The sequence below is a fragment of the Heterobasidion irregulare genome (genome assembly GCF_000320585.1).
Source record: "Heterobasidion irregulare TC 32-1 unplaced genomic scaffold scaffold_06, whole genome shotgun sequence".
Taxonomy (NCBI): Eukaryota; Fungi; Basidiomycota; class Agaricomycetes; order Russulales; family Bondarzewiaceae; genus Heterobasidion; species Heterobasidion irregulare.
The window spans coordinates 1,979,398-1,992,700 of NW_009258202.1; the positions used below are offsets into that span (position 1 = coordinate 1,979,398).

The following is a 13,303-nucleotide window of genomic DNA, read 5'->3' on the forward strand; positions in this document are numbered from 1 at the left end:
CGAGTAATTCAGGGCAATTCACTTGGACAGCACGCACACCTGGTGTAGTGCTATGTGCACAGGAACCACTTGCGCAAGGACATTGTGGACTGGCGCTGGTGCAACAGCACCCTTCCGGCCACAGGCGCTTAAAGTCATGCAGGGCCACAAATGGAGAGTCGTTAGCGGGGATGTATCGGGCTTGATGGGATCGTGGATTGGTGGTCCTGTCGTGTCAGGAAGATGGGGCCAAGGTGACGATATTAATTTTTGGCGCGTTGTCGGGATATATATTGTGCGCAATCGATGGTGGCGTCGCCGAGTTGACTATGCCCATCTTGGTGGGAGATGAAGTCATGTGGAGACTGGACAGTGGGAGAGGGGAGGGGCGAGGGGGTGAGAGGAAGAGGGCGGAGTGAGTGTGCGATGGGATCTTGGGGAGGACGATTAGATTAGATCGGGTGGGGGACGAGTCGGGTCGGGGTGCGCAGTGTGTCTGAGATCTGCCAGCTGCACGGACCGTCTTCGTTCTGTTTTCTTCTCGCGCAGGCCGCGACGCTGGTGAGAATTCACGACCGGGAGAATTGGTTGATGGTGGTGTAGTTCTCGAGCGCTTCCCAGAGTCTTCATGTGCTGGCCCTTCCGTCCTTCTTTACCTCTTGGGACACCTTTCCGCCTCGTTGTCGCCTCTGTCGCGTGCCCCGCTACAGCGAGCGCCATTACTGTATCCCTCATTATCAAAACCTTGGCCGTCCCCGATTCCGACCCTTAGCCCCTCTTCCTTTTCTTCCTCCTCCCATCCCCCTTCCCGCCTTTTCTTCCCGTCTGTCCTCTGCGCACTCCGTAGCATGCATGGCTGACTCCTACCAGCTTGTAATTGACGATACATCCCCCACCATTTCTTTTTTCCCTTTCCCCGACACCCTCGGCATCCCGGACCTCTTCTCCGGCTGGAATCCATATTACACAGGCTCTGGCTTTGCGTCCACTCTCGGCCAGCAAGGCGTAGGCGACAGTCTGCACATCACGTCCCTCGATGGTGCCGCTCTTTCTATTCAATGGTTCGGTATGTGCGCCTCTCTCTCCTTGTCTAGGTATCGCGACAAACGTCTCCGTAGGTACTGGCATTCAACTATTCGGTAATGTCACCTCGGTCACGTATGACCTCTCCCTCGACGGACAGACAAATTCCTCCATCTCCTCCTTTTCCTCCGACCCCACCCTCCTGGCATCCTACAGCCAGCTCTCCGATGCCCAGCACACGCTTTCACTTAGAGTCCACAATCCTAACAATTCGACATCCTCACTGATGGTCATTGACAAAGCTGTCATCACGATCCCCACTGAATTGCAAAAGTGCGTATGCCCCGCGCTCCGCCCATGTCGGACTACTGATGTCCATCAACCATGCTTTCAGCGCTACCGTGAAGTCCAATGTTCTCGACGACACGAGCCTTGCCTTTACGGGTGAGTGGTCATTCCAGGAAAACAGCGCCGTGTCGCCGCTGGACAGCACTTTCCACACATCCACAAACAGCGGGGATCGCTTCGAACTCCAATTCAACGGTACGCGTCCCGTCCTATTCTCAACCCTGTGTGAACACGCCCCACACGCTTTGCTGCTTTCGGCTCATACAGTCTCACGATCGCATCAGGCTCTGCAGTGTCCGTTTCCGGTTATCGAAATTTCGATTCCGGGCACTACACGGTCAACTTGGATGGCGCGGACGTCGTCGAGTACAACGGCCAGTCATCCTGGACGGAACCTACCATGCTCTTTTTTCAGACAGGACTCGACCCGGACGTCACGCATGATTTGAGGGTTACGAACAATGAAGATCGCTTACTTGCCATTGGCGCTGTCAACATCACAACCGTTTCAGGTATACGTCAGTGAGTTTCACGTTCGCGCATCCTGCTCGCGTACAAAGCCCGCTGACGCCCGGTCCTCTTGCCTCTTGCCCCCACAGCATGACTTCGCTCTCGTCGCGTTCTGGTCTGCCTCGGGGCACGATTGCGGCCATCGTCGTTGCAGCCTTCCTCGGCCTGGTCATCGGATGCCTGGCCATTTTCTTCTTCCTCCGCTACCGCCGACGCGTGATATCGCACCGTCAGCGATCTTTTTCTCCTTCTGGAAGAGGTGGCGAGGATCATACGGGGGGTGTGCTCGACATCGGGCCCGGGGGTGGAGACGGACACAGTCACCATGATGACAAAGGGAAGGAGCCTGCGCACGAAGGCAGCCTCAGCTTCACGCTCGACCTTCCAATCCAGTCGAATCCGAACAACACTTCTTCGCAGCGCGGATACTCAGAAGACGGTGTGCAGGGAATCCCGCGCAGCCCCACGGTTTCTCTCGTGCGTCCGCAGGTCGCGCACGCACGCGACTCGAGTCGTGGGGCGCTCCTCATCGAGTCCCCGGTTGAGAGCCCACGCCTCGAGATGCCACAGCACAGCCCTTTCCACATCGAGTTTGCCACGAGGAGCAGGGAAGGGAGTGCCGATGGCCAGCTTTCCGCGCGGCGCTCACATGGAGGAGGACTGCCATCGACGCCGACCTTGCCGCAGGCTTCCCTCCCACACGTGAACATCATCGGGAGCAGTCCCGGCGCCTCGCCTCGTGAAGGGTCGAGCGACGACAACCGTAACACCGTTTATTCCTTCCTCGATATCTCGCCCGAGTCGTCGCTCCGCGGGCCCCCGTCTGTCGCACAGTCTTCGTCATCCTCGTCCGACGCGCGCAACCGGGTGAGCCAAATGAGCGAGCAGAGCTATGCGCCTGATCGCCCAATATCCTTGGGCTTCGCGTTTGACTACCATCGCAGTATGCCGGCATTGATGCCTGCGAGAGGAGTATCGCCGATTCCTGCATCACCACCTCCAGGGTCTTTGGCTACCATCCGGCCGCTTCCCAGGCTGCCACTGTCTCCTCTGCGAGCAGAGACAAATGTATCAACTGGGTCGTCCATGACACCACAACCACAGTCACAGTCGCAGTTCTCCCTCCAGTCAGAGCACCCGCCCGCTCTCCGCGTTCAAACCGTTCTATCACCGCCCACTCGACGTCCCCGCTCCCTCTCCGCCTCCGCCGCAGCCGCAACGCCCGGCGCACTTTCTTCCGGTAACACCGCGAACATCGTGCTCCACTCGCCTCTGCAGATGCAAGTCCGCCGCTCCGTCAACCTCGACGCTGTCTCTCCCACCGATAGCATCCCCGTGACGGTCTCGGACATCCACTTCCGCCACTCGTCGGACGAGAACACAGACGACATGGAGCAGTCTCCCAGCCGCCGCACGAGCGCCTCGCGCCCCGGCCACCCGCCGCTCCCACAGCGCGAGTACGCCTCGCCGTTCATCGTGCAGAAGCTGCTCGGTCCGCAGGCGATCCAGGGGCGCTCGGGGCAGGGGTACGAGCTGGGGTCGACCCCCGCGCCAGGGTCGGGGCGACCGCTTCTGGGCTCGGGATCTGGGCACACGTCGAGGCCGAGCCAGTCGACGCTGCGGCCGCACCAGCGGCAGGCCTCTGGGCAGGTCAGGGCGGCGCGCGAGAGCGAGGAGTCGCTGTCGAGCCCGCGCTTTGCGCCCGGGCTGGGCAGACCGGATTGGTAGCGGGCGAGGGAGGACGGGCGGGGTGTGTGCGATGTTTGAGTTTTCTTTGGATTTGTGATGGGCATGGCGTCGCTGGCCGGACGGACGGGCGGGTGTGCATGCGTGTAATGGATAATGTTGTTTTGTATGTTTTCGCGTTCAATGCTGTCGCTGACCCTGCTGGAGCTCAGTCTCTGTAAGTTACGAGCTTTGTGGGATCCTTGACCCTGTTGTGTGTACTAACCACGTCCTCCGCTCATTCATGGCTGTCCCCATATCGCGCTCTCTAACTTCCTTTGGCATTTTCATCGCGCATCCCCTTTCTTCTCTGGCACTTATACCCATAGTAGCTGCCGCCGACAGGCATTGTATACTTAGGCCATTTATCTTCCCATCTATACTTGTACTTCCGGCCTTTGCCACCAGCTTTTTTTTTCTTTTTTGCAACATTTTCTTCGACAGCACAAGGTTATAGCTTATTTTTTCCGGCCATTGGCCGTTCTTTCACATGGGTCCGATCTGGACTGCTTGGGATTCTCTTTCATGATCAGCATTTGTCGCCTTGCGCTCTGCATCCGTTGGCGACGGCGAGCACCGTCATCTGGGCCTCGAGGCATGAATCGCATCTCATCGAGTTCGAAAACCCAATCTGCATCCGGCAATATCCAGAGGCTTCTCTCTGAATGCGACTAGGACTAAGTACTGAGCGCTTGAGCGCCCAGAGAAGACGGGGTCGATCAAGACAATAAATTACCACTCGACAGGTTCTTGATGTTCTACGCGCCTCGCTGCAGCCACTCGACACACCCCGTCGACGAGCGCGCCGAGACGCCCGCGCGGGATCATCACGAGGGCGGCGCCGTGTCCCTCCGTAGCCCAAAGCTCACGAACCTCCGAAAGTCCGAGAATACCTCCCGCTTCCCCGCCGGAGCATGCCCGTCCGCGCGCGGTGGCGTCTCCGCGCCCGACGGCGTCCCGCTCAGCGGCGGCGAGCTGAGCGCGGCGAGGATCCCCTCCGCAGGGCCGGGGCCCGCGAGCAGCCCGGGCAGCGAGACGCGGCTGCCGCCGGGGGAGGTTGACGTCTGCAGCTGCAGCACCGTGCCGCTTGCGGGCGGGTCCATGTCCAGCGAGGAAAGGAAGGACGTCTGCTCGAGTTCTGGCTTCGTGCTTGTGCTCGTGACGAAAGAGTCGAGGAGATCGTTCTGCTCGTTGCGCGACGTTCCCTTGAGGTCAAGGATCTGCGATGATGTTCGCGTGAGAAATTGTGGATATCTCGGGGTAAGGCGCGGGGACAGAGAGGCCAGCGACCTCGAGACGCGCTCGGAGCAAACGTATGGATTGGGAATAGAAATTTAATCACCTTTTGGAAGTTGGAAAATGAAGCATCGCCGATAAGCAGGGTATAGTTCAGTATGAAGCCCTCCGCAGGATCCTATCAAAGTCCCGAAGAAGAGGCGGATCGATAATCATAGGGGTTAGCAACAAATGCATCAGAGAGACAGGGAAGACGTAAGCCAGGAACGGGAGGCAAAGCTGCACGAACCTGAGGCGTCACAATGACTTTAAGCAACGATTCAAGCCGCTGCGTGCTCTTCGTGATACTTCGTGTGTACCTTGTGATTTCAGGTCCCGTCAACTGATAGTCCATACTTAGAGAAGAACTAATCTGAAACGCCGACATACCCAGACGTCGTTAACTGCTCTCCAGGCAGTTTCAACAAGCATCCTTTCAGTGTCGATAGGTCGATCAACAGCTGGCCGTAGGCAACGTCGAGAACGGCATTAGCGAGGTAGATCAATATCAAACACTCCAACTGAGAATCCACGAACCTGCTCGGCCCCGTTCTCTCTCAGCGGTCGACTCCTCACAAGCGCATTGGTAAATCTCGCGATGACCAAGCTGGAGATTTGAGTATTTGTCGGCGACGATCGGGCGCGTCAGCATTGCTGTCTCCATTTCCCTAGGGTGCGGCCAACATCTAAAAGACTCCACGCACCTGGCGGCCTTATCGAAGAAGTTCCGAACGTACTTCTTACCCTCCACAAGTGGGCGCACGGCCTCCGCGACGGCTTCGAGCCCGCGAACCAGCTCGTCGACGAATGTCGACTGGCCAGTGACGTGTTCGTTCTGCGCGCCCCAGTTCATGCGCGCGAGCGTCTGCAGTGCAGGCTCGCATGCTGCTTCGAGCTCGCGCAAGAGGAGCAAGATCGCGCTTGACGCGACACTGGAAACGCCACATGATATATTAACGATCGCGCTCATCATTCGACTCGGTCCTTGATCCGCAAGATAGGAGGGGCACGAAAACACGGACCTCATGAAGAGCTCACATTCAGCCTGTAGCGATATCCTCTCCTTGTATTGTCCGGAAACTTTCTCACGCACTTTCTCCTCGAGCTACACAGTCGAACAGGCTCATGGATTGACGGGTGCTTTTAGGCGGAGAACAACATCGGCACACTTACCTCCTGGGCGGTTGTCTGGCAATAGTCCGCGGTGTTGATGATCAAACACGCGTTCTTCACCTCGTTGATATCCCACCGTGCATCGGTAGATCGACGGCCCTGAAGTGAAAACCTAGGCATACCCTGAATATTACCAAACATCTGCGAATTGGTGAGCCGCGCACTTTTTCTTGTTGGCCATCAATATCTCCTCTAACGCATTGATGGAAATGTCATTAGTCTATCGCATTTGGCCAGGTTATCAGACATCTTTCGCAGATGACGCACCTGCATATACCCGTAACCACTTCCGGAACACCTCACACAAGTCGAACAGAGGTTTCCCGGTCGACAGCTTGGCACAGCCTTCTAGCGTCTGCCCATAGAAGTAGAACAGCTCGGTGGAAGAGGGGAGCACGCTCGCCGTAGGTGCGTCGCCATCCTCGGATGCTGTTGTGCTCTGCGCCGTATCTAACGAAACCCGAGAGCGAGAGGCGCGATGGGCAGCGAGCATGTCGGCGATAGATCTAAATGTATGGCGTAAGTCGCCATAGGAAAGTAGACGTGAGCCAACATACTTGTCTTGTGCGTCGACGTATACCCCCATATGGGGATCAAAGGCAGAGCTGATGGACTGTAATGGACGCGTCGGCGTGGTTGAGGTGGCTTGGAGAATTTCCTGAAACTGTGAAGTAAAGAGGACAAGTATGTCAGATCGCTTTGAAGACCTTACACGCCAGAGGAACCTTACCGGCGTGGCGAATTTCCTCGCCATCGACAATTCGAAGTCTTTCGTCTGCTGCAACGCGTCGAGGAGCACACTAACGGTAAGATCTTTACCCGCCTTAGACAATAACGCTGTCATATCGCCTCTACCGTATCCGATCACGTTAATCCAGATTTCCCGGGCAGCAGAATTCGCACCCACCGAGTGATATCGACGAACCCGCCAACTAGCCACCAGCCAACTCGCCACTCTTCCAAAAATGCGCGTCCAAGACCGCCCTCGTGCATACTCAGCAGTCGTCTGAACCACGCGAAGCGCCGCGCGATGTTGTCCAACTGGCCCGCCTCGTCTGTCAACCGGAAGACGCGTCTGTACTCGGCCAGAAGCAGCGCGGTGTATCGTTCTGTGAGTGCTATACGAACATCGGCGCCCAGAATATCTGCAGCAGCGCTGGCATTGGTGATCGTGTGCGCTTTGGGGGCGGAGGAACTTTGGAGATAGCTTTTCCAAAGGATTTGTTAGAGGAACGGGATGGAGATGAGGAGAAGTGCAGAAGAGGAGGGAAACGTACTAAGCATCAAAGTCAGCTTCGATCATGGTCCTGATCTGACCTTGAATTGCTTGTATATGCCTCCACAACTGCGCGATGCGTGGGACGGAGGTATAAGGCTTGAACGACGTGGAGATCTGCTTGACGGCCTAGCAAGTACATGAGCATGGTTCTTCATTCGTGCGCAGCTCAAACGCACTGCAAGGCTCTGAGTGATTTCCGCGTATTTCCTGTCTTTGACATAGTCCTCGAGTTGAGAAAGCGCGTTCACTGCGGGACGTGACGGGTGGTCAGAATCCCAATGGTATTAGGGCAGCTAGAATAAGGTACCGAGCATCTGCAAGCGCTTGAGCGTGGTCATGCTCAGGATCAAATTCTTCTTCGCGAGATCGAGGACCTGTATGTCTTGCGTGATGTTGCGGACGATGGCTTCTGACTCCGTCGCCTTCTCCCTGATGCGTGACATCTGCCCAAGAAGGTCCTTTGATGTGATAGATGAATTGAGGATATAGCAGTGCCAGAAAAATGACGCGCACAGAGATCATTTCCTGGATGAGCTGCATCTTATTCGGGTCCTGTTGTAGCCTCAGCTCCTCTTGTAGTGCAGTGATCTCGTCCCGAACGTCCTGCTCGTCCTGCGCGAGACGCGCTTGGACAGCATCTATCTGACCCAGAGATGCCTCTGCACACAGTCGTGAGCCTCTACCCCAAACACAAACAGACTGAACGCGGTACCATCGGGAAAGTATCTGTTGAGAACGTCGACTGAGTTGAAATCATCCGTAAGCGCGTCGAGAGGGTCAGAGTCCGGACCTGGATGGATATTAAGAACGCGTTGTATGGAGAGGATGAGTTCGTGGGGAAGCTCCTCGTTGGCCTGTCTGTACATGGAGGCCGAGTCGACACGGTGCAGCTCTTAGTGAAGGGGGCGGTCGACCATTACATAATCGTAGTAAATCCCGTTCACAGCGTTGACCTCTTCGTCCATGGCTCAAGGCCCCCCGCCGTCCGCTGCAGGCCCCTCCAGCTCTCCCCACCCAGAACACCTTCAAAACACCCCTCAAGAATTATTACAATACTCGCCTCAACATCCGCAGGCTCAAAGCCATCCATATTACAGTTATCCTCAGAACTGGCCGAATCAACCCTGGCCCGTAGCCTCTTTCCCATATGCACCGGCTTACCAGCAGCAGTATGCCTACCAACCGACGCATTTCCACCAGTATCAACCACCTCCACCTCAACGAACTCCATCAGCGCCTTCGCACCCACCGATACCTTTAAGAAAACCGCGCACGCCTTCCCCGTCTCCTCCGCCTCCAGAGCTCCCTCAATACTGGGATGCTGCTCTGAGATCTTTCTTCGAGCGTGTCGGACTCACTCAAGCTGCGGCAGGCTTTGAGTGCGACATGCTTATAATGAACGCCGAGTGGGAGCTCAAAGAAGTACCGCCCGCGCTTGCAGAACTCCGGGATACATTGACAGTCCGTGGGTTTCATATAACAATCAAACGAGAGATGCGAGCTGGTTTCCCTCCAGAGACTCTTAGAACCGAAAACAGGCGCGAGCTTGGACTCAGCCCCTTCTGAGCGAACCCTTGAAGAACGCAAGTTGGATTATGTCCACCTCGAGCAGGGCGCAGAGCCGCGCTCGCAGACGTCCGTGCGTTTCCTTGGCTCTCGTACATGACCCCCATGTCACATCATGTTATACACCAGACCAACAAATCCATTTCCCTCTTTCTCGCTCGCAATCGCGCGCGCAACGACGCGTCGAACCGCAACGAATTCCTCTACACGCGCGCCAAACGCCGTCGCGTGTCCCCATCTTCTCCCAACTCTTCTGATGATAACGCCTTGTATACGCCCTCATGTGCTCGTGCAGACGCCAAGCCGGTCGACCGTGACGTGATGATGAAGTTTGATGTCGCGAGGAACGAGGAGGGCCCGCTACGACGGACAGTAGCCAAGTCGGAGATGAGTGCCATCACAAGCACAGTTGGGGGCACTCAGGAAAGAAGGAGTGGGGTCGAGGAGAACGCGGCCGTATCGGCAGAGAAGTATCCCGCGCTCGATGTGCGACTCAAAGACATAGAGGCACACCTCGCTGTGCGGTACGGTGCGTATGGCCCCACGCAAAACCCGTTTTGACTCATGATTGACTTATTCATTTTACAGTTCCTTCGCCGCCGGTTTCGCTTCTCCATCGGCTCCAGTTTCTCGAGGACCATATCGTCCGACTTGAACGCGAGTATCCTCCTTGGGCTGCGCTGCACTTCAGTCAACCGCGTCGCGGCGTAAGTCTCACTATTCACGCACCGCTTTCCACATGACATAACTTCTCCACCATCTTCCTGCATATCATAGTGGCCACCCCCGCCTCGTGCGACCCCGCTCATTGTCCCATCGCACCTCACCTCGACCTCGACTTTGACTTCTTCTGCAGCAACGCCTAACGCGGCAGTCGGTAATGGCTCATCTGCAGCCGCCATCGAAACGAGCAAAGCTGGTGTTGAACACGAAGCAAAAGGGAAGGCAAAAAGCCGCACCGCCAAGTCGAGCTTGCACCGCGCGGTCATGGAGAGACTGGAGGTGCAGAAAGCTATAGGAGATCTGAAGGGCGACGGTGCAAGTTACTGAGCGCTAGCTTCAGTGACTAGAATGGAGTGAACTTGCAGACAATATGTCATCACATCATTGTATCTGAGGGTGCTCTTCTAAGAAACGCCTCATACTTTTGATGCTTCGTTGCTGATGGACGCGCGGGGCACAGACCACATCGCTATCGGTCCACGAAGCTAGTATAGATGTAATTCCTCCATGTACTGCACGCAAAGACAAAATGACAACATACGTTGTATGCTATAGAAGGCTTTCATACCAGAACATCACATCAAAAAATCCTAGATCAGTCACACTGCTAGTCGACAGAACTTTCATCGCTGAAATTTTCATCGCTACTCTCATCTTCCACATCGTCATCAAAGTCATAGTCTGCTTCATCCTCGTCCCCCAATCTTCCATAATGCCCATCGGTGTTTTCTGCCTCACGTACTACTTTGACGCCGCATTCCTTCCCATCCCAGAGCAGGTCGATCCCCGCGGCAAACGAGAGCTGTTCGAGCTCACTGAATACCTCTCGGCAGATCGTACATCCCACGATACGGACGGAGACGCCGTGCCCTGCATAGGCCTCCAAAAATGCGCGACGTGCCTCGACCAGAGATTCGTCGTCAGCACCCGCGTCAGAAGAGAATTCGACTCCCTCCAACGTGAGCGACGTCAGACACGGCAGTACATCGTGTGATGTGCCAAGGGCCCAAAGCACCCCCTGAGCGGTGGACGTGCCGCGGACGATCACGTCTTGAATCAGTGGCGCGAGTCCAAAGATGACGGCCCATTGATCGGGCTCGAGCGCCGGCTTCTCTGGAATCTCCAACTCGAGAAAGCGCACTTCCTTGAGGGGAATGCTCGAGCAGAGGGTGTCGATGTAGATCGCGGGCCGGGGATCCGAGCAGAAAAGGTTGATGTCCAACGGAGGCCGCGCAGCACTTGTCCCGCACGGATCTGCCCTTAGAGAATCCATCGGAAAATACCGCAGGCGCAGACACGAGGTGCGATCGCTTGTGATCACGAGCCGGGGTAACGTTCGTGCGTGCGATTGTACATGTGAGAGGAGAGAAGGACAGAATTGCGCGGATGGCCCGAGGGACGTGCATGACAACTCGAGAGAGGCCCCGGGTGGGATGGAGATGTTCTGGAGAAAGTGCGCGCAGCTGAGAGCCTTATCAGAAAGGACGAGCCGCTGGAGGCGGGGGAGGTGCAGCTGCTCTCGGGTGGGTCCTGATTCGGGCAACGTCTCTACAAGTACGAGCTCCTGCAACTCTGGACAGTGTCCGAGGACGGTGAATATTTGATTAGATGTGGGCAGGGCCTCTACAGGGACCGTGAGAGATTGCAGGCGGATCTCGATGTGTGTCAGACCTGTGAGAATCCCGCTCGTCCACGGTATCGTGCAGTTCACTAGCGATACGCGGCGAAGGCGTGGAGCCTCGCCTGCGAAGATATTGGGCGGGAGCGACGCTAGGCGATGAAGGAATGAGAGGCGCACGTCTGCTGAAAGTGAGATCTCGAGTGATGTGAGAAGGGGCGCAGGCGTCGCAAGTAGCGTCTTCATCAAGGCGTCGAGACTATCTTCATCTATGCACAGCTGAAGCACCTTGACGCGAAAAATTTGGGTCAAGGCAAGCTTGATCGCTTTGAGTGGCCCATACTTGACGCGGTACCGTCCCAAGTCATGGGACACGACGATAGGTACGTTCCGAGAACGCACGAGGAGGTCGCGCACCGCAACAGGGAGAGCGCAAACGCAGTTCGCCCACAGCCATGGGCTGTTCATTGCGACTGCCCTCCATTGCCGACAGACGTGCGTTACGACGATCCATCCGAGCGAGCCCGATGTTCCCGTATGTGAAGCGTGCAATGTCGTGTAGGGTCGAGGGACGGACTCGCTTGCAGCTAAAGTAAATACGTGTGCTAAAATTTCGAATGGAAGCCGCGAGATGGGCACGAGGACGTTCCGGCGGGTGCGCAAGGCGCATGTCATATTGTGCAGCTCGGAGAGCTCCCTGTCGAGTTTGAGGAGGGCATGGGCGTACATATGCTCGTTGGAAGCTCTGAGGGTGCGGTTTTCTATCTGAGCAAGGGTCCATGGGCCATTTCTGTTCTGGCTGATTTAACGGTCAGAAACCGTCCAGATGTCACGGGATAAAAACATACGCTGATATGGGCATTATCCGCGATATCGAGCTCATCAACATATTGGCTTCTGTAGATTAGAGGAGGTGAGAAGTCGTTCGATTTCTATCGGTACAGCGAACTGCGCAAGTCGGCACGGTTTTTGGTGCAGCTGCGAATAGACTTCGCATCTGTTGGCAGCGGTCTGGCACGACACAGCCGAGCAGATTCATCTCGACAGATGCCTTGACCGTATTCGGCACGATGGTGTTCACATTCGAGGATCCATTGCTCGGAGTGTACTCACGACCCCGGCCACCCACGATTTCAGAACCTGGTGAGAGCGCTCGATCACGATCGTGCATGCGCTAGAACCAAAGGAATCTCATTTCGATTGAAAATGGCTCTTCGAGCACACGTAGACCCACCTGGACTGGCCTAAATTTATCTTGTACGGGGTTCGACTGGTCGGTCTGATCATCTTGCTGTTGGACAAGGGTAGTAATGGCCTCGGGGTCCTTGTGCCATGGTGGGCACGGGAATGGGTACTGGGTGCCTTTTTTTTTCCAACGTGATCCTGGCCCGTCATCGTGTCAGATCGAGGGTGACTTTGAAAAAAAAAAACATACAGCATGACAGCCATCCACCGAATTTGGCCTTCGAATTGCTCGAGCCCCTCGGTGCCAGCTTGTAACCACCATAGTGCGGCATAGTGCACGCGTGTCAGAGGTTCTTGATGCTAGGCACGACGTGACCATATGCTTGGTTCAATTGGGTTGATTTTGGTGATGCGATTGCAGGAGATTGCTCCCGGCGTGCACAGCTCAGTGCACGCGCCCTTGTACCTTGACATCCGTTGCGAATATTAACCCTCGACCATTGAGGGACATGGGCGTGCCTATATTGTGCCTATGTGCTGATATCTGCGCCAATAATGGTCTGACAGAAACCCTATTCTAAAGAAATCAATGGGACGTCTTCTCATGCCGATATCAATATGCGTATAACGTAGCATGAATGTAATAATATGAAGAAGAGCACATACCGAAGACGGTATAAATTGATAGTAGCTGGCGGCCCGGCACACTCACCTTGAAATACCCATTCTTGATCCCAAATAGCATCGATGACCTCATATGAGAGAGCCTCCGTTATCCGAGTGCCTTAACATTTCGAGAAGAACTCGAAACAATCTAGAGAATCACAAAATGCCGCAAGGGGTCTCTGGGTTGCGACAGAAAGCCCATTGTATCTTGTAAATTCTGAAGAAATAAACCC

At 55.7% G+C, this 13,303-nt stretch overlaps 4 protein-coding genes across 4 annotated transcripts; 2 read left to right on the forward strand and 2 right to left on the reverse strand.

The window, feature by feature from the left end:
- Positions 1-750: 750 nt before the first annotated feature.
- On the forward strand, positions 751-3,588 carry HETIRDRAFT_434852 (uncharacterized protein; the record flags this gene model as incomplete). The annotated part of the gene is made up of 5 exons (XM_009549383.1): positions 751-1,045; positions 1,098-1,335; positions 1,397-1,545; positions 1,635-1,872; positions 1,950-3,588. The coding sequence occupies exons 1-5, from the start codon at positions 832-834 to the stop codon at positions 3,586-3,588; spliced, it is 2,478 nt and encodes an 825-aa protein (XP_009547678.1). The 5' UTR covers positions 751-831.
- Positions 3,589-4,412: 824 nt separating this feature from the next.
- HETIRDRAFT_320796 (uncharacterized protein) lies at positions 4,413-8,178 on the reverse strand (the record flags this gene model as incomplete). Its single annotated transcript, XM_009549384.1, has 17 exons — positions 4,413-4,805; positions 4,928-4,999; positions 5,111-5,180; positions 5,251-5,321; positions 5,377-5,467; positions 5,565-5,780; positions 5,871-5,965; positions 6,034-6,156; positions 6,281-6,539; positions 6,591-6,697; positions 6,764-6,884; positions 6,941-7,240; positions 7,311-7,438; positions 7,489-7,559; positions 7,620-7,770; positions 7,826-7,971; positions 8,025-8,178. 17 exons carry the CDS (start codon positions 8,176-8,178, stop codon positions 4,413-4,415), a joined length of 2,568 nt encoding a protein of 855 aa, XP_009547679.1.
- A 529-nt stretch (positions 8,179-8,707) lies between these two features.
- HETIRDRAFT_427828 (uncharacterized protein) lies at positions 8,708-9,928 on the forward strand (the record flags this gene model as incomplete). Its single annotated transcript, XM_009549385.1, has 5 exons — positions 8,708-8,773; positions 8,829-8,951; positions 9,008-9,407; positions 9,467-9,585; positions 9,656-9,928. The coding sequence occupies 5 exons, from the start codon at positions 8,708-8,710 to the stop codon at positions 9,926-9,928; spliced, it is 981 nt and encodes a 326-aa protein (XP_009547680.1).
- A 280-nt stretch (positions 9,929-10,208) lies between these two features.
- Positions 10,209-12,081, reverse strand: HETIRDRAFT_452449 (uncharacterized protein; the record flags this gene model as incomplete). Its single annotated transcript, XM_009549386.1, has 2 exons — positions 10,209-12,018; positions 12,068-12,081. 2 exons carry the CDS (start codon positions 12,079-12,081, stop codon positions 10,209-10,211), a joined length of 1,824 nt encoding a protein of 607 aa, XP_009547681.1.
- Positions 12,082-13,303: the final 1,222 nt, after the last annotated feature.